Source organism: Balaenoptera physalus (genome assembly GCF_965194825.1).
Source record: "Balaenoptera physalus genome assembly, chromosome: 6".
Classification (NCBI taxonomy): domain Eukaryota; kingdom Metazoa; phylum Chordata; class Mammalia; order Artiodactyla; family Balaenopteridae; genus Balaenoptera; species Balaenoptera physalus.
Window position 1 is genome coordinate 109,998,613 of NC_138885.1, and position 19,487 is coordinate 110,018,099.

At 39.9% G+C, this 19,487-nt stretch overlaps 1 protein-coding gene across 1 annotated transcript in view; it reads left to right on the forward strand.

Annotated features, from left to right (window-relative positions):
• Positions 1-18,657, forward strand: part of LOC309662921 (cyclin-Y-like protein 1) — a gene marked incomplete at its 5' end in the record, with an annotated part of 74,188 nt that extends 55,531 nt beyond the window's left edge. Inside the window, 7 exons of the mRNA XM_082466131.1 lie at positions 1,723-1,823; positions 5,372-5,407; positions 7,609-7,660; positions 8,633-8,752; positions 12,572-12,738; positions 16,020-16,182; positions 17,742-18,657. Coding sequence (XP_082322257.1) covers positions 1,723-1,823; positions 5,372-5,407; positions 7,609-7,660; positions 8,633-8,752; positions 12,572-12,738; positions 16,020-16,182; positions 17,742-17,858 — 756 coding nt within the window. The 3' untranslated portion in view covers positions 17,859-18,657. The remainder of the gene's footprint in view (positions 1-1,722; positions 1,824-5,371; positions 5,408-7,608; positions 7,661-8,632; positions 8,753-12,571; positions 12,739-16,019; positions 16,183-17,741) is intronic.
• Positions 18,658-19,487: the final 830 nt, after the last annotated feature.

Consider the following 19,487-nt stretch of genomic DNA (forward strand, 5'->3'; position numbering starts at 1 on the left):
AACATTTCTAGCTTGAAGGAGAAATTAGTCTTCCAAATAGTGATACTGTTTCAAATATGTTACATCTAGAACTTTTTGTTAATAAGGAATAAGTGGCTTTGCATAAAGCATCTGAAACAAGCAAAATGGTGTTTTATATATGCCATTTGGATATTTCTGATTATTGGATACTGGCAATTTTTATTTAAATGCTCTGTATTTTAAAAAGCATCAACTAGATTTTCTCCCTGCCTCACCTTTCATGTATTTGTGGAGGACATTGATGGGAGAGTGTGACAGCATGGTGAAAACTATTTTATATTAATAGGAAGAAGGAAGGCTCATCTGAATTAGTAAACAAACAAAAACCAAAACCAAAACCCAGCTTTAAAATTGTTCGTATTCTGTGGTATTAAAGAATGCTACTCTTCCTTCCAGTGGCTTTCAGTGATTGGGATTTGGTTATTGGCCTTACTTTAAGGAAGAGAGTTGTCCTAACATAGTTTAGGCCATTTTAGTATTTGACTATTGCCGTGTTCATGGGCTCTTCACAAATAAATGGATACTTCTAAAGTGTTTTAAAGATAGTTCATTCTCTAGAGGGTCTCAAAAAGTTCTTTGTCACCTATCCAACACCACTGTAGATAAATTCTCACGAATTTGTACCTTTAGTAAGATTTACCTCCAGTTGTAACTGATCTTAAATAATTTCTCAAACACTTGTCGAATCCTAATTTGTCCCAGATTCTGTGCTCAGTAGCTGGAGGTAGGAGAAGAATCTTCCTAACCTGGAGAAGCTTGTTTACTTAAGAGGGTGGTACTATGCAAGCAGCTGAGACCATGGAACAGTTGGTAAATTAGATGTGTGAGTGTGCAGAAAGTGAGAAGTTTTGTGGTGCGCCTGCTGGCAAAGGGATCCTAGAGGCAGATGGGGTCAAGCTTGCTGGGACAGGAGGAAGAAAAAGGCATTGCAGGCAGAGAGCAGCATGGGTGAGGCAGGAGTGTCAAATAACACGTAGAACAGAATTAGTACAATTTTGAAATGAATGGCAAGTATTCTCTGAGGTTCTCACTTGAGTAATGTAATGGCAGTCTTACTTAAACATGAAGTGAGAAGTTAAATTCTCAGAGTTGTTTTATCCGTTTTTTTTGGATGCGAGAGAATCTTTAAGCAGTACCTTTTTGTCCTCCAGATAAGGAAATTGAGGCCCAGAGAGACTTATGGCCCCCAGCTTTTTAGTGATAGAGCAGCCCTGGCATGCCCAGCCTCTGATTGGAAAACGTTTGTTTCGTCACACTGTCTCCTGAACATTTATTATTGGTGTTCATTTACTGCAGTGAAATGCTCCTACATCGGTATTATATAAAGCATTACGTTTTATTGTAGTAAATGAATAGAAATAGGAAATCTCAGCTGCATTTCATTGCTTAAGGAAAAAACCCTGAAATCTTATTCTAAACTTTTTACATTATTATAAAGGTAATTTATAATAGGTGCTTGCCAGGTTTGATTATAGGTACTATATCAAGGCAGCATTTTAGAACCCATTTCTCAAAGCTCGTCTGTGGAAGTCAGAGTATAGAGGTTTCCCATAGAGCTGCACATGATATCACACTCAGGCAGTTCATGGAGTGTAAGAAAAATCTTAATGCTTTATCGTTTGACATTTTAACCGAGGAAAAACACACACTTGATAGGTTTAACTTACTGTGACATTTTCTTCTATTTCCCTTCCCCTTCAGGTATCTCCAGGGCAGCTTACTAAAAAGTATAGCTCATGCTCAACAATATTTCTAGATGACAGCACGGTCAGCCAGCCTAATCTTAGAACCACAGTAAAATGGTGAGTACAAGTAGGTTGCCAAGGGCTGAGTGACAGACCCCCTTATCGCTAAAAGCATCCTAGCCATACATAAGTTCATTCATTTGAATTGTCCTTTTCAGTGATCAGGTTAAAAAACTGGTGTCAACTATAGATTGATTTCAAGGACCTAAATATGAATTTTCAGTTTCCATTTTAATCTTAGAGCGCATGATAGAAGGGAAAGTCAGTTAGCAAATAAGAAATCCCAGAAAAAGTATAAATCTTTATTTGACGCGTTTCTGTTGCTAAGCCATTGTTGAACACAGTGAGAAAGAGAGGTGCTTTTGATTGGCTGTTTCTAGAGACAATTATTACTGTATGAGTTGTAGTCCTCAAACAACGTGCACTACTTTGGAAGCTGCTCTTAGAAGAAGGAACAGCTTGTCCCCTGCTGGCACCAAAGCGAATCTGCATTTAAATTTAATTGGAGTTTGTCAGATTTATCCCACTGTGCTTTTTTTTTTTTCCTGCACTCTTTCTGTATGAAATTTTACTTCTCCTTCCTGTCCCCCAAAGAGGGGGAGAATATATCAAACCAGTCTTAAGAAATACACACTCAAGCTTAATTTCTTTGTAGATGAAATTTGTTCAACTGAGGTTTTAACTTAATAGACACATTTAAGTTTTGTTTATATATATATATCTCCAACACACTGTATCACTCACAGCAGAGAACAATAAAAGAGGTGAGGTTTCGGAAACATGGCTGTGGTCAGGCTTATACTTAAGGAGACACGAACAGTGTCATGATGATGGAAACTATTCTTTAATTTCTGGGAGCACCTCATAGTCCACAATTGGAGATGCACTTTCAAAACACCCTAATGATGAACCTTTCAAGCTTATTTAAGAGAAAAAAACCAAACGGGATGCAGAGCTTCTTGCCTCCTCCCTCGCGGTTGTCCACGAAACATTAACATCTCCTTAGGATATGAATGTTGATTTTCCAGAACACAGTTTGGGAAATGCTATTTGAAAATATTAATGTCCTTATCCTTAATTTTATTTGTTGTCTTAATTTTATAAGCTAATTGTATTTTTAATTGGTTTTTAATGTGCCAGCTTTTTTTTTAGCTATTTAAATTCTCAGTAACTTCTACTTTAATTAAAGACAGCAAGTTCACAGTCATAATAATGTAACTTTCCTCTCTTGCTTACAATAATAGTTGCAGTCAAGTCATGTTTCAGCAAAAACTGAGCCCCATCTCTAAAGTCCTGAGTTTGGGCACTTATCACATAATCACTCAATGTTTTTCTTCAGCCAAGACACTGAATCTGTGGGTACAAAAACCACTCTACTTTGGCTAGAGTCGCAGCTTCTTTTGAATTCAAAAGAGTCTGATGTCCAGTATATAATTCAAAAGTACTTTGAAAGTAAACCTTGCTCAGGGACTTCCCTGGTGGTGTAGTGGTTTAAGAATCTGCCTGCCAACGCAGGTGACACAGGTTCGAGCCCTGGTCTGGGAAGATCCCACATGCCGCAGAGCAATTAAACCCGTGCGCCACAACTACTGAGCCTGTGCCGTAGAGCCCGCGAGCCACAACTACTGAGCCCGTGTGCAACTACTGAAGCCCACGCACCTAGAGCCCGTGCCGTGCAACAAGAGAAGCCACCACAGTGAGAAGGCCGCGCACCACGACAAAGAGCAGCCCCCGCTCTTGGCAACTAGAGAAAGCCCGCGCGCAGTAACAAAGACCCCATGCATCCCAAATTAAGTAAAATTAAATAAAATTAAAAAAAAAAAAAAAGATTTACCTTGCTCAGACAAGAAGGTTTCATCCTTTTTTTTCCCGACCTAGTCTAATTTTTGGAAGTACAGTAAATTTTAATTTGCTCTCATGAAGTTTTAGAAATGATCATTCATCACATTCATTATTGGTGAAATAAAGGTTTACTGAGAAAATTAATAGGGCCAATTGGCTTTTAGGAATGATTTTGAAAATGTTTATCATGGGGTTAGTTTTCAGTGGGGTAGCTGTTCTCAGTGGGGTAGGTGAGCCTTATTAGAATCACTTATGCAACTTTTCAAGATATATGTTTCTGGATGCACAAAGTCCACCCGCCTGCCCCCGCCTCCAAGACACAGTGTCTGTGTGTCTGTCTGTCTGTCTGTCTCTCTCTCACCCACGCACACACACCTGTTGACAAGATGGGGAATGATGTGAAGCATGATTATATGGACAAAAGCATCCCGAGTGATTCTCCGATCTTAACCCTAACTCATTCATCCCTAAACTTTGCTGCACGCTGCAGTCATCTGGGGATGTTTAAAAACAGTCCTGATGCCCAAGTCATACCCAGTGCCGGTTAAATCAGAACATCTTGAAGCAGAAGCCAGGCAGTTTTTAAAGCTTCTCAGATGATCCCAGTGTGCAGCTGAGCTTGGGAGCCACTATTTGGTTAGAGGGCAGGAGAAAGAGAACTGCTTCTGATAATTAGTGGGACCTTAGGTAAGTCAGTTTTAAGCCTTGGTTCCCTTATCTGTAAAATGGGTGGTTTAATTAAATGTCATCTACGGTTCAGTGGTCCTTTCCATCATAAAACTTCTAATGCTGTGATTTTAAAATCAATTTGAAGATGAAACTTTGAAGCACTATAGAAGTATCCATCTTTGATGCTAACGGTGTTACAGGCCTTTATACAAGTGCTAAGATTCTATAGACCTATTCTAAAATTCAGATTTGCCTTCCCTCAATTATTTTGAGTTTCATTTTAGACACTGAGAACAAAGGGGAGCATATAACTTAACCAGAGAACCCCTTTGTTGCCTAATATACAACATCTGTGAATAACTTAGGAATATAGTAACTTAAAAAAGACTACCTAAGGACTTGTATCTATCTGTTCGTTAATACTTTATTTAAAATAATTTGGAAATACCTGTCATTAATAGGATACTGTGTAGTATTATGCTGTCTTATTAGCACTGCTTATTTCAGGATAGCTAGACCTATCATCAGTTTTGTGGCTATAAAATTTTGCTATTAAATTTTCTAATAATTATGTAAAAGTGATTTGAAATCATTTTGGTATAGAGCACTTTTATTATTTACTTTTAGGGAAATAATGGAAAACGGATGGGTAGGTGGATAGCGAACTAAATCAACTGAAATGCAGGGGCTAACAAAACAACCACACACACACACACACACACCCACACACAAACTACTATATGGCTTAAATTTAAGCATGTGTATAGATAGATATAACTTGTACAGGACAGAAGGTTTTGTGGGTAGAAGGACAAATGACAGGGGACATATGTAATAATTTATATATTATAATAATCAACCAAAACATGCCTTCTAACAGCATATCTAGCATTTTGGGTCTCCTAATTTTGCTAAAAGCTGAAGAACCTAAAACAAGGGGGAAAGCACCCATGTGGTACTGTTCTGAATTCGAGGATTTCGGGGCCACTGGGCCTCTGGAAGGTCTTCCCTCCTTGCTAACCCCTTTTTAAAAATGTCTTCAGGCCTGATATGATAAAAATCAGTGATGACAATGTATTTTTTTTCCTCCACAGTATGACCTTAGCAATATATTACCACATCAAGAACAGGTGAGCTCTTTTGAAACCTATCTTGTTATTCCAGCTAATTAATTTACAAGGTATCAAGTTTAGTGTTAGGTAATAACTATAGATGTTACTGGCATAAGCTTTTATTATTAGAGTGCTTTTATTACAATATAGAAGTGAATCATTTATTTTTCTCTTAGGACCCTTAATTCTTAGGTTACTGAGCATCCCAAAGAGTATTTGTTTATATGGGTTATATTGATAATTTACTGTATTAGAAATTGAAATTGAGAATTTAAAAAATTAAATTCATTGTATATTAAAACAGGGTGTGCCTTAGCACTACTGAAATTTTGAGCTAGATAATGCTTTGTTGTGGGGTGTCGTCCTGTGTGTTATAGGATATATAGCAGCACCCTTGGCCTCTACTCACTAGATGCCAGTAGCACCTTCTTCCCTCCACATTACGACAACCAAAACTGTCTCCAGCCATGGCCAGAAGTCCCCTGGGGGACGAAATCACCCCTGATTGGGAACCCCAGTGTTCAACATAAATCATTTTTTTTAATGAAAAATAACTATTTTCCACAACAAAAAATATTGAGAGAAAAGTATCTCCTCAATAGAAGACAGCTGATTCTCATATCTATTCTGTCTTCAGTCATTTGTTTTGAAGAAACAATATGAAGAAGATCCAGCCGCTTGCAGATATATAGTTGGAAAAAGGTGTATTTTTAAAGCCTTCAGATAATTTGGTATATTCTTTGATACTGTACCAAAAGTCTGCATGTGCTAGTTTCTTAAATTAGTTAAAATGGAATTCTAAATCATATCAATGAACTTGTAATAAATACTATGTTAAATTAATACCCATTGATCTGTCATGCATACTGAGTAGATCTTTTTACCTGTACCTGACTTTATAATATTATACATTGGTCATTTGGAAAGTATTGGTTCACATTTCTTTAGACAGTGTCAAAAACTCACTTTTGTTAGTATCACCACCAGTCTTACCAGAAAAGTCTTTTAAGTGTTGAGAAGTTGTCAAGTTCACAATCGAAGGTAGAAGTTTTCCAAAACTCCTGATATTTTTAGCTTGATGGCTTGAATTTTATCATTGGCAACAAATAACTTTAGAGTTATTTTCCTTGAAGTGACAGGCTCACTTTGTTCATTTTTGAAAGAATGACTGTGTCAGTTGTACATTCAAATAACGATGGTGTTCGATGAAAAAAGTGTTTCAAATAAAGATGGTGTTCTATGAAAAAAATGACTTACCGCCAAGTCACAAGTGCTTTTCCTTAACACAGCCATATTTCAGTATGTAAAAGTGCTTAATGCATACTTTCCACTTATTCAGAATATTAAAAAGAAGGACCAAGGTTTAAGAACACTATTAATTTTTACTCTTTTATCAAGGATGTTCTTCAAGCAGATTTTTTAACTGCAAGTGGCAGTGAATAATTGAATGACTTCTAATTCAGTTTGGTACCACTGCCTTGATTCATGCTCAGAAACCAGCAGTTTTACCCACTTTTGCTTTTATACATCCATAGCAAATGTCACACAATGTGAAGGGCAGGTAGTGTCTTAGTATTCTTATAAAAGCAGTTTTGACCTCTTGGGCCTCCTGAAGGAGGGGATAGGGGAGAATCCCAGAGGCCTGCAGACCACATTTAGAGAACCGCTGTTCAAATGAGCGCAGTGTATTAGTGTGGTGAAATTTTAAATTAAAAAGCCTGGTTTCTTTTAAAATAAAAAGACAATTACATTTTTAACTCAAACTATTTAAAAGAGACAAGAAGAAATACACAATAAGGATATAAAGAACTAAAGAGAAAAAAACGGGAAAAAACCATGAATCTCATATTCACATTGATTGAAGTGAGAAGAATTTATTGCCCACCACCACTGCTTCATAAAATGTTCTTGCATATTCCAGTGTGAGGTTAGAGGGGTGAAAATATATTGGTTTACTAGCATTGCCTGTTAGGGAGGGTCAGTGCTTATAGAGGCAACTCTGGCTGGTTGTTGTAGAAAAGGTTTCACAGAACTTGATGTGCTGAGTAAAAATAGGTCAGGAAACCTTTCTAAGGGTGGAATCCAGGAGAAGAATTTATAAAACTGTTTGCTTCGTTGAAGGTTAAGCTTCCTCTACCCCTCTCTCTACTCCTAGCCGATATTTTACTAAGATAGTAAGTCCTGAATTAATTTTTTAAATGCACATTCTTATTTTATAGAGTTGCAGATAGATCCTTGGATATTTTTGATGAGAGATTACATCCACTCACAGTAAGTGTCAGTTTTATTGAAGTGGTATTTTTCTCTTATACAGTTGTGTTTATTTCATGCTGATTTGCTTTGAAATTAATTACTAGAAGAAAATTACTTCCTCCAGCTCGAAGTCAAATTCATCTTCCTTTAAGTCTTCTTCCCCACGCCATGTTGTGTCTAGTCATTTTCCCGAAGGCGTGTTGTATAAGGGGTTGATGGATATGAACCGAGTTGCACTTTGTGTGAATAGTGAGCAGGTAAGTAAACATACCCAAGTAACAGAAAATGTATCTTTTTAAAGGATGATGTTCCATAGCATCAAACAATATAAATATTTGTAAATAAACCTAATATGATAAGGCCTCTAAGAAGAAAATTAGAAAACTGTTTACATTTTAAACGAATTAAAATGACAAAGTTTTAAAATTCACTTCTCCGGGTGCTCTGTGGCCACACGTGGCTGGCGACTGCTGTACAGGACAGCACATTCTTAGAGCCTTATGGTTACAGGACACTGGAAATGTGTTTTCAAAGTTGACTACAGAAAAGTATGACATATGGTGATCAGCAAGACTTTTGAGCCTAAAAGTATTGGGTTGGCCAAAAAGTTTGTTTGGTTAGTGAATATATTGTTCAATAAAATGCTTGGTGAAAATGAAAACTGTGTCTTTTATTTTTACTTAAAACCAAATGAACTTTTTGGCCAACCCAATAGTTTACATTTGGTTAGAATTCTGTGGGGAGGAACGTGGAAATACATAAATTTTCTGCGGTTGTGCCTGTATTTTTCTTTAATGAATGGTGGTGAGTACTGGATCACTGTGGTATTTTAGGATCCCATTGTTTAGATTTAAAAGACTACAAGACATGTCACCCAATCAGAATTATTTTAAGGGGCACGTGGGCCCAAGTGTGAAGACTGCTATCTTAAGGGTACTTTTAAGTATTTTTCTTCCGTGGATACTTAAATTGCATTTTTTCTCCCTTCAGCGAGAAAAGATTCCAGAGGAATACTTCGAGCATGATCCTGAACACAAATTCATTTACGGATTTGTTCATACTCTTTCTAGTGCCGCACAGCTAACTGCTGAAGGTGCAGTAGTAACTTTGGTAAGATATTTTTTCTTTCATAAAGCATCTGTAGAAATTTCTGTCTTGTACACATGGTATGGTCCTGTTTTTCCCAAATGAAAGTAGGTTCCTGAAACGATCATTAGAACTTTATTAAGAGAAACCTATCAAAAGAAAGTAAAGTATACACATTTGAGCTTTAATCATCATTATGATTTAAAACGTTGCCATTGCTTTTCTCATCACAAAACAATTGCTATTAAAGGCAGCAGGAGAGATTTCTGGTTTCTCCTTCCACACCTGAGGGGACACACGCACGCACAGTGCACACACGCACACACAGACGACGCGTGTGGTGGTGGTGGGGCGGGGCAATCACTGAGCGCTCTGGTCCACAGGCAGAAACAGGTTCCGGGCAGTTTGAAGCTGAGTCCCAGACTGCACTGCCTAGGCAGTTCTGATGTGTGTCCTGACTGAGAACTACTGCCCTCAGTTCTCTGTTCCTTGGATAATGGATAATGGTGTTAACCATCCCTGCTGTCCTCTTATTGCCTGCATGTGAAGTTGCCCAGGACTAGGGTGCCAGTAGGACTTCAGAAGGCTTTACTCTAGTTAGCCTGCTAAGCTACAGCTGTGTAAGGACCTTTTTGTCATCCATTCCTAATTCCTATGGTAAGATTTTATCATTTGAATAATAAATCATATTCAAGTGAGAGGTAGTTGGGATTGTTTTACTCCTCCCTATAGCAAACCTGTAGGGGGGAAAGTCAGCTGCGTGGTCTGCAGGGAAGGAATACTTAGGCCACTCACTGCCTGCTCCTATCAAGGCAGAATTTAGGACAGGAGGCTTGTCCTTTTGAAAAGAGACCCCTCAGTGGGTACTGGATCAGACACAGGCCTTTTCTTGGCGCTACAGGCCACTTGGAGTGCTTAGCACATGCTTGAGAGAGGCAGGAATGGTGCTTGCATATGGAGAGCTAGGAAATGCAGGAAGGAGAGTATTTGGGTTGGAAGAGGGGCATTTCTTTGTAGCCAAGTTAAGCTTGATGTACCTGCGAGACAGCAGAATGGCAGTGTCTAGTAATCATTTGAATATATGGGATTGGAGCATGAATCTGAGCTAGAGGGAGGGAATTAAGTGTAGCTGTTAAAATGCAGAGAAAGTATGTAAAATAAAAAGTGGGTAGAAGATAGATCCTACTAGAGACTGTCAGCACTTAAGGGACAGATCCCCAGAGGAGTGGCTACAGTGGTAGGAAACCCAGCAGAGAACCCTAAGAGACACCAGGAGAGGTTCAAGAAGGAGAGTATGGTCCAAACGCTAAATGCTACCAAGAAGTTGCTCATGTCATAAATACCATGTCACTGAATACCTACTCTGTGTCACTTTTCTACATGTGGGGGGTGGAGGAGAGAACAAGTTGGATAAATAAAGTTCTCGCCTTTATGGAGCAAGTGTGGAAGACGTAAATTTTTTTTTTTTTTTTTTTTTATCGGAGTACAGTTGATTTACAGTGTTGTGTTAGTTTCAGGTGTATAGCAAAGTATAAGTGTTTTTTTTTAATGAGTGTTTTTTAAAAGATGACTATTTCAAGTGGTGGTAAAAACCATGAAGAGAAAGCAAGGTAAAGGGATAAAGTGATTAGAGGGGCTTACTAGAAAGCTCAGGAAGAGCCTCTTTAAAGAGGTAATGTTTGAACCCAGGACCTGGCTGAACTGAGGAAGATCAGGTACGCTGGCATTACGGGCAGAGGGGACAAGTGCAAGGCTCTGAGACAGGAACTTGTTCTGTGTGTTCAAGGAAAAGCAAGGTGGCCATTGTGATCCGAGCAGGGAATGAGGGAAAGAGCATAGGTGATGAGGTCACGGAAGGACAAGGCCGTACCGCACAGGGCCTCGTAACTTGCAGGCCACGGGAAGAAGGTATTTGTTTGATGGGAAGCCTCTGGCAGATCTGGAGCAGGCGCATAAAGTACTCTTAATTTAAGAGGCTCTCCTGGCTGCTTTGGGGAGAACAGACTGTAGTCTGTTGGGAGGCAGAGAAGTTAGGCAGTGGCAGCGATACAAGTCAGAAGTGACAGACAGAAAAGCGGTCAGGGTACCAGTGAAGGTAGAGATAACAAGAAGTCCTAACAGATTGGAGCAGGATACACTCAAGTGCAGGTTTTTGGTCTCAGCGACTGGGCGTGTGGCAGTGCTCTTTCATTTATGAGGGAAGGCCTGGGGAGTGGAGCTCTGGGACGAAGAGCTCTGGGTTGTTTGTGTGAAGGCACCGGTGACCACGGCAAGAGTAGTCTCTGTAGAGTGGTAGCAGCAGGAGGCTGACTGAAGTGGGTTAAGGAGAGGATGGGAGATGAGGAGCTGGCCTCAGGCCTGAGGACGCCGTCTAGGGGCAGTGGGGGACAGGCTGGGGACATGGAAGCATTCACACTGGAGGAAGCCTCTGACAGGGAGAAGTTGTTCAAAAGGAGACTAACTGTGGGCACAGTGCTCTGCAGAAGTGAGGTGGGATCAACTTCATTCATAGGAGAGTTAGCTTCAGTGAAAAGAAAGAAATCTCGCTTCCTCCGAGACAGGAGGGCAAGTGGGATAAATGAATATCAGCACGTGTACCAAGTTTGCCAGTACAAAGGTGAGAGGAAGTTGAGAGATTGCCAGTGTCGTTTCAGTGCCTCTGATGAGTCCCATAAAGTAGAGAGTTGAACCTTGCGGGGAGAGTCGTTCTTAGGGTACTAGAGAGTGCTGAGTTCTTTGGGGAATGGGAGCCGAATTTCACTAAGAACATATAATCTCAATACCCGTGTTTGAAAACACAGTAGAGTTTGGAGGGCATGGGCGAATCTGAGCTGTCAATCTGATAACCCTTCAGAGAGTAAACAGACTCTTTCAAACTGGACATTTTTCTTTTTGTCAAATGGCATATACACTCTTCTACAGAGGTAACAACAAATCACAGCTTACCTCTCTAATCTTTGCTCAGCTGTTAACTCCATCCAGTTCTTTGTAGGGTAGACATTTGATACATGTAAAAGAAACCGTGAAATCATCTCACAAACCGGCAGGTTTAGAGGAGCCCCAGGGATACAGACACAGGCAGGTCTTCCCACCTTAAAACCAAAAGAATTGACTAAGCTGCAGATTATGTAAGACAGAAATGAATAATGAAATGATAATGGAGATGTGAAAAATTGGGGCTATGAAAAGGACTACCCTTTGTATGCATGTGTGTTCCTTCAAAAGGCACTAAAATATGGGAATACTTGACAGTTGTAAAGCCCCTTTGTACTGCCTGTCCTGCTGTGCCACGCAGCAGCCACTGGGAGGCTCTCTTGACCACCAGTTTTTATCTTCAAGTTCATGCCACAAAAGGACTGGTGACTGACTCTGAAGAGAAGGTAAAGATGTGCTCAGTCTTACCAGAATTTTACACACTCAAGCGTTATGTAAAATCGCCATGCAACCACCACCAGTCTTGTAGTTAACATTGCACGTGATAGGCACTCAAGCATTTACTGAACAGTTGAAGTCGACACTGGGCTGTATGTGCTGCCCTTGACAAGTGGGAAGGTAATAATACAATGCGTGTCTTTAGAATGCCCTTTGCTGAGATGTCCTTTCATTCCTGTGACCAAAATTGGGTTGGAAATTCACACGGGCAGAGTAGAAATATCAGACTCACAGAAATATCTGACTTACAACTGTGACCTGGCCTCTGGCCTTGGCTTGGCTGAGCAAAGTCTTTGTAGAACCTAGGAATAAAAGGGGTGTCAAAAAGAGATGAAATCTGTCATTCCTAACAATTCTTATCACAGCACTTAAACTGAACGAAAATCAAAGATCAGTGCTCTACTTTTGCAGGTTTACTTAGAAAGGCTTTTAACTTATGCTGAGATCGACATTTGCCCCACTAACTGGAAAAGAATTGTTTTGGGAGCCATTCTTCTTGCCTCCGAGTTTTGGGACGATCGGGCTGTATGGAATGTGGACGACTGCCAGATCCTCAAGGACGTTACAGTTGAGGACATGTGAGTTTGTAAGGTTACCGTGAACTTTCTAACCATTTTCCAATACCTCATTTGCTCTCATAAAGTTTACATTTTTACGAAATGTTACATTTTAAGAAAGGTTACCTTGTGCAGAGAGCTGAAATAGACATAAAATTACAGCCTTCTTTCTATCTAGCTGTAGTATAACAATTTGTATTTCCCCTCATTCATTGGTAGGTCTTGATGTGTTATTGTTGTAATATTCTGCTTGAGAAATTGAAATTATTTTTCTGGTGGTTTTTGCCAAACATTTTACAAGCTCACTACCAGAGCAACATGGTACAGTAAGTAACTTGACAGCTTTCTTAAAGCTGTCTACCAGGTCCAGTCCATTTTTAAGGGGCACATGCCTGGTCTTTGAAGCAAGTGGCCACTGTTAAGGTCTTAGGGCCTCTAGACTACTGACAGGTTATAATTTCAACCTGAGTCACACATTGTGTATTTGCTTTTGCTGGTCTTTTTCTCCTTTTTATCTGAGGTTCTGTTGTTACAGAAACTATGATGTACAGGTAGCCACATATAAAGGTTTCAGATCCCTGTGTTCCTGTCTCCTCCCCTAAAGTCTGCTGAGCTAGGAAACACCTACCTCTCAGGTCGTCCGGGAAGCATCCCTGGGGCCTCACCCAGGGCACTCAGCAAACACAGCGGCACTTTGTGGGGCCTTGAGTTAACTAGGCAGGTTCTCCTCACAGATGGCACGCTCACATTGGCATGAAACGCCAGGCTTCCAATCTGGCTCTGGTGAAGGGCCCCAAGGGTGGGAAGCAGGATGAGCCAGAGAGGTAATTCCAGCAGACTCTCGAAGTGCCCGCTTGCCAGTGAACCTGTCTTTGTGGGTGGCATTCAGGAAAATGTGAAAGGACACCTCTTGATTATATTGGACAGCAGAGGCCGATCAAGATGGCAGGCAGGGGCAAGAGTTTGTTTTTGTTACCTTTGCCCCTTACCCTAGATAATTCACAATTACCAAAGTGCATATTTACAGCTGAAGCGAGGAAAGCTGTGACTAAGAGAAGGGACCAGTGACTGTCAGTAGCTGTCAAAGTGGCTTTTGGTGAAAATGCCCACTTTGGTGATCATGTAAACCAGGTGGTCGTGGTGATATTGCTGGTAGCAATCTTAGCAAACAGTGGAACAGCAGATAATGAATTTGAAATGAATAGAAGTACTTTTGGAAGTTGCAGAAACTAAAGTGACGTTGACCAACACTATCATCAGTCTTTGAACTGGTCCCTTGAAGGAAGGAAAATTTGTAATCGTGAACACCATCCCTGCCATGATGGCAGCTGAAATTTTCTCAGAATCTGCAGCTGAGCTGACTGGGGCTCTGGTTCCAGGTACAACATCCGAGAACATGCAGGGAAACGTGTGGGTGTTCATAGACATTGAGCCCAGGAGCATTGGCGGCACTGTCCAGCTATGAAGAAACTAATTCTAAACAACGCTTTTCTGTGTAGAACGGAGAATCACCAGGAGTTATGTTTATAATAGGCTGCTTTTGTTTATGATCTTTGGGAGTTGGAAAGCATTACAACAAAGTGTTTAATACACATTTGTTTCATCCCTCTGCTGTTGACTACTATTTGTAATGGTCTCATTTTGAGTCTGAATTGAAAAATTGCTGTCTATCAGCTTTTCCTTAACACTTTCTAACATCTCTGTGTCTTGTTAAATATATATTTCCCTTCAAAAGAGTAAGTTAAACTGAGCAGCTGCTGTTCAGACAGTTTGCTGCGCCTGTAAGTGGTAGGCTCTTCAGCCACCTAGCCATTTACAAACAGCAAAAAACACAGAAGATGCATATTCTGTAGGCATAATGCTTTTCTTCAGTGATTAAAGCTCTATTAATAGACATGTTAATCCTATGAAGTACTGTATTTCCACACAATTAAAATGTATTAGTGGAGAAAATATAAAAGGGATAGTGAAGTGCATTTATTCCTGTAGTAAATTAAGTCCTGATTAGCTGATTATCAAAACATTATCTGATTTACATTTCTATAGACTTCTGGCCGTATGAACAGGAAATTAATTTTGGAAGTAGGTTCAGTTAGGTTTAAAGTTCAACAAATGAGAAACCTCATTTCTGCTCATACTCTGCTCTCCATACAGGAGAACATGGAGCATTTGTTGATTTATCCAATGGATAAAATATTAACACTTGAAAACCAAGAAACCAAATGTATTGTAAAATAAGCCACTTGCATGTTTGTTTGGGTATTTATCATTTTTATCTAATCAACTCTCTAAAGTGATTGCTGTGAAAAGTGGTAAGATTTACTCTAACTTTATATTTATTTACTTAAACATTTGGCAAGCAAATGGCTGGATATGGTCATATAGCAGAAGCCTGCTCCCAGCACTCTACTTTCCCACTTCATTGAATTCGCCCTCTGTGGGCGTGTGCAGTCTGTCCTGGCAAGGGGCGGTAGGTCTGAACATTCTGGGCTGCTCTCCTAACACCGGGGGCAACAACTGCTCTATCAGAGGTCGTATCGTAAAGTGGGTTTAGTCTAGCTGAGACATAATCTTACTGCCTTCCTAAGCTTAAAAAGTGCATCCTGTCCTGTCATGGTGACGACAACTCACCCTAGTAAGGTTTTAAGGTGAACAGAAACTTGCATTATGCCCTTTGACACAGCCCCATGCACGGGGTGGGGGTGGGGGTGGGGGGATTCCCTTTCCCATCGAATGTAGCTTATTTATTTATTTACTTGAGATGAATCCTTGTTGCCTCAAGAGTTTTCCCCCCTCAGAGATAATAGCAGTGGCTCTCGATGGATCCATTTGTTGCCGTGGTGATGTGCCCACTCCTTTTGTTGGCTCGTCTCTACTTCAGTAAGCCCCTTCCTGTCACCAGCCCGGTGAAAATGTCTGCAAGTTCTTCAGAGCTAATAAACAGCATACATCATTCCTTTCAACTGATCACTAGAGCGGGGCCTCGTGAGTGAGTGTGGAGCATGAATCGTACAGCTGCACTAATGGAACTCTGAAGAATGAGCCCCTGAGTCAGCAGCATGAGTGCATAAGAGGGCCATGACCTCTTCCCCCTTGTCCCAGACTCAAAGTGCTGGGACGCAGAAAGGACCACAAATAGCTGTACCTTGTTTGCACATTAGGGTATTAATCCAGCTGGGTAGCCATTATTGGTTTCAAAACAGTATTTAGAGCCATCCTAGTAGCTCAGAATGGTATTTTTGAAGATAGCCCAGTTGACTAAAATTGTCCTGTGTTGGTTTTGTCTTCTCCTCCTCCCCCAGGAATGAGATGGAAAGGCACTTCGTGGAGCTACTTCAGTTTAATATTAATGTTCCTTTCAGTGTGTATGCCAAATACTACTTTGACCTTCGCTCCTTAGCAGATGACAACAACCTGAATGTTCTATTCACTCCTCTTAGCAAAGAAAGAGCACAGAACTTAGAGGTAAGGCTGTGAAATCACTAACTGGGGTTTTCTGTCAGCCACCGAAGCCACACCTGTAGCTAAATTATATTAAGCAGTGATTAGGAAAATGGAAAGCTGTTAACAGTTTGAAGAGCTTATTGACCCGTTGGCATCATATTTCCTGTGTCTTTTATGGTTTATACAGGGATCCCACATTATAAAAAAAAAAATTGTCTCTTCTGTAACCATAATTCAGAATACTTTCAATCATATTTAATCTGTTCTTAATGGTTTTCCATTTGAACCTCTACACTTACATATAACCATACATGAATAATTTCTTAAAATTGTATCCCTAATCAGATGTACCTACAGAATCTACTTACCACTCTTAACTGTCTGTTTTTTTTTTAATAATTGATGTTTTGGACTATTTCTACTGTCTTGATATTTTTAATAAATAAATAAATGTATTTATTTATTTATGGCTGCATTGGGTCTTCGCTGCTGCACGCGGGCTTTCTCTAGCTGCGGCGGGCGGGGGCTGCTCTTCATTGTGGTGCGCAGGCTTCTCATTGCAGTGGCTGCCCTTGTTGCAGAGCACGGGCTCTAGAGCGCAGGGTCAGTAGTTGTGGCGCACGGGCTTAGTTGCTCCTCGGCATGTGGGATCTTCCCGGACCAGGGCCCAAATCCGTGTCCCCTGCATTGGCAGGCGGATTCTTAACCACTGCGCCAGCAGGGAATTCCCTCTTAACTGTTTTTTACTCAGCTTGCAGTTCGTGTGTGTGTGTGTGTGTGTGTATGTGTGTGTGTGTGTGTGTGTGTGTGTGTATCACAGTTCAGTCCCATGAGTTTATTAGACAAAGCATCCGTGGCTAACCTGAGAGACCTATACTTGGAAGGTATAATGTGGATTCAGATACTGGATGTAGAAAGTACATGAGTTTTTAATATAAATGGTAACGTACATGGAACAACGTAATACTTATGGCTTATGATTTTTGGTGGGTATACAGCAAAATTCACAACTGAAATGAACACATTTAAAATTGATACTTTCTGTGGTACCTTGGTGGTACTTTAGAATAAGATGTTTTTCTACCATAATTTATGTGCAAGTGAAATAGCACCTTTCAGCGCTTGTCATTAGACCTCTCCTACCTTCAGCACATACCTACCTGATTAAAATTTTCTTAGAGTATGTAATAACTAATGAAAACTGAAGAGAAGTTGAATAGCTGAGTAAACACTGATTTTGCCCAAGTGTATGTCCATTACGTTTAAGGATCACGTGTGTAGGTAACAGATGATATTGCTATTAGGAGCCTATCATTAGGAAGCCAATTTTTAAGTAACTCTAAGTTATTAGGGCAAGTTACCCCTTGCCCCAGCAATCTAATCATAGCCCTTAAAGGTTATTACCTTAGGGAACTGTCAGTTAGTGTAGATATCAGCTATCCAAAGTAGCAGTAACTATGAACTTATCTAAACGAATGGAGATGTGTGGCTTATCAATGATGCTTTTTTTGTTTTTTTAAGGTCCGAACATTTTTTTCCCCCCTAATTATACCTATGTTCTACCTGATTGACTTTCCTAGGCCATTTCCAGATTGTGTGACGACAAATACAAAGACGTGTGTAGAGCTGCTATGAGAAGGTCTTTCAGCGCTGATCATTTCATTGGTATTCGGCGCTCCAATGCCATCCTCTCTTAAGGGAGAAGTGAGGGGTTGTAACATCATAAACCCCTCGAAACAAAGACTGGAGAAATATCACCTCTCCTGCTCAGAAACCAGCAAAGTTAGTATTTTCACCTTAAAGAAAGACATTGAATTCAAGAGACTCATGGACAAGCGAAGATTATGCTCATAGGAAAGAACGGGACCTCGTCAATGTAACACGCTCTTCTGTCCTTTTTATTGTAAACAGAGTTACAAAAACCACTCCAAAGCTAAAAGCTCCCAATCCACGCACAGATATCTGCTCCCAATCCACGCACAGATATCTGATAGCTGTGAGCTATGTGAGGTTTTTTAATTAATAGTTTAAATTTTTAGACTTTAAAGACACTAGCTATATAACTTCTATGTTTTTCTTACCTCACTGTCCCATACTGCTGCATATTCCTTTAGAATCAGTGCAGTATTACCATCAAAAAATGGGACTCCAAAAAAAAAAAAAAGTAAAAAAACAAAAAAAGAAAAAAAAACAAAAAAACAAAAAAAAAACAAAAAAGAAAAACAAAAAAAAACAAAAAAGAAAAAAAACACAAAAAAAAAAACAAAAAAAAAACATGGGACTCCTAACAACTCATAAAGCCAAACTTCGGAACAGACTGTTGTAGCATCGTTAGGTTTTGCAGGGTTCTTCCTCCCTACTATATCATTGAAGCTGCTAGTCATTATTGGCAATCAATTTAAACCAAAAAGCTGCTGAATAACACATGTCATCCAAATTCTTTGCAGGCAGTACTTATTAGCATATTAGCATGTTTGCGATCATAAACAGAGAAAGTAGGTTATTTCCTTCTATTGGGTCCGTGCTGCATTTCTTGTTAACTATAATGGTGCTTCTGATTTTGTGATGATTTTCCTCTTTGTTATGTACTTGTGTTAAAGGATATTTTCATAATTCCAGCCAACATGGTGGTCCAGTAATTAACAAGCCGGTGATGAAATAGAAGGTGTCCCAAAAGTCTTAGAACAATTTTAAGCTTTAATATAGTGTGCTTGGATACTCCAGAACAGTGTCGCAGAAGTATAAATGCTAGACTGGCAAAACATCACTTGAAACTTTAATCGAATTTCTTCTAAACTCATTTACTTTTGTACATTTTAAACATTAAGCTTTTATTTTTTTATTTTTTATTTTTTTAAATGAATTAATTTATTTAATGGCGTGTTGGGTCGTTTCTGTGTGAGGGCTTTCTCTAGTTGTGGCAAGCGGGGGCCACTCTTCATCGCGGTGCGCGGGCCTCTCACTGTCGCAGGCTCTCTTGTTGGGGACACAGGTTGGAGCCCTGGCTTGGGAAGGCCCGTGAGCCACAATTACTGAGCCTGCGCGTCTGGAGCCTGTGCTCCGCAACAAGAGAGGCCGCGATAATGAGAGGCCCGCGCACCGCGATGAAGAGTGGCCCCCACTTGCCACAACTAGAGAAAGCCCTCGCACAGAAACGAAGACCCAACACAGCCATAAATAAATAAATACATAAATTTTAAAAAATAAAAAATAAAACAATAAACGCTTAACGTTTAAAATTTACAAAACTAAATGAGTTTAGAAGAAATTCGATTAAACTTTCAAATGATGTTTCGTAAGTTTGTGGCATTTATACTTCTACAAGT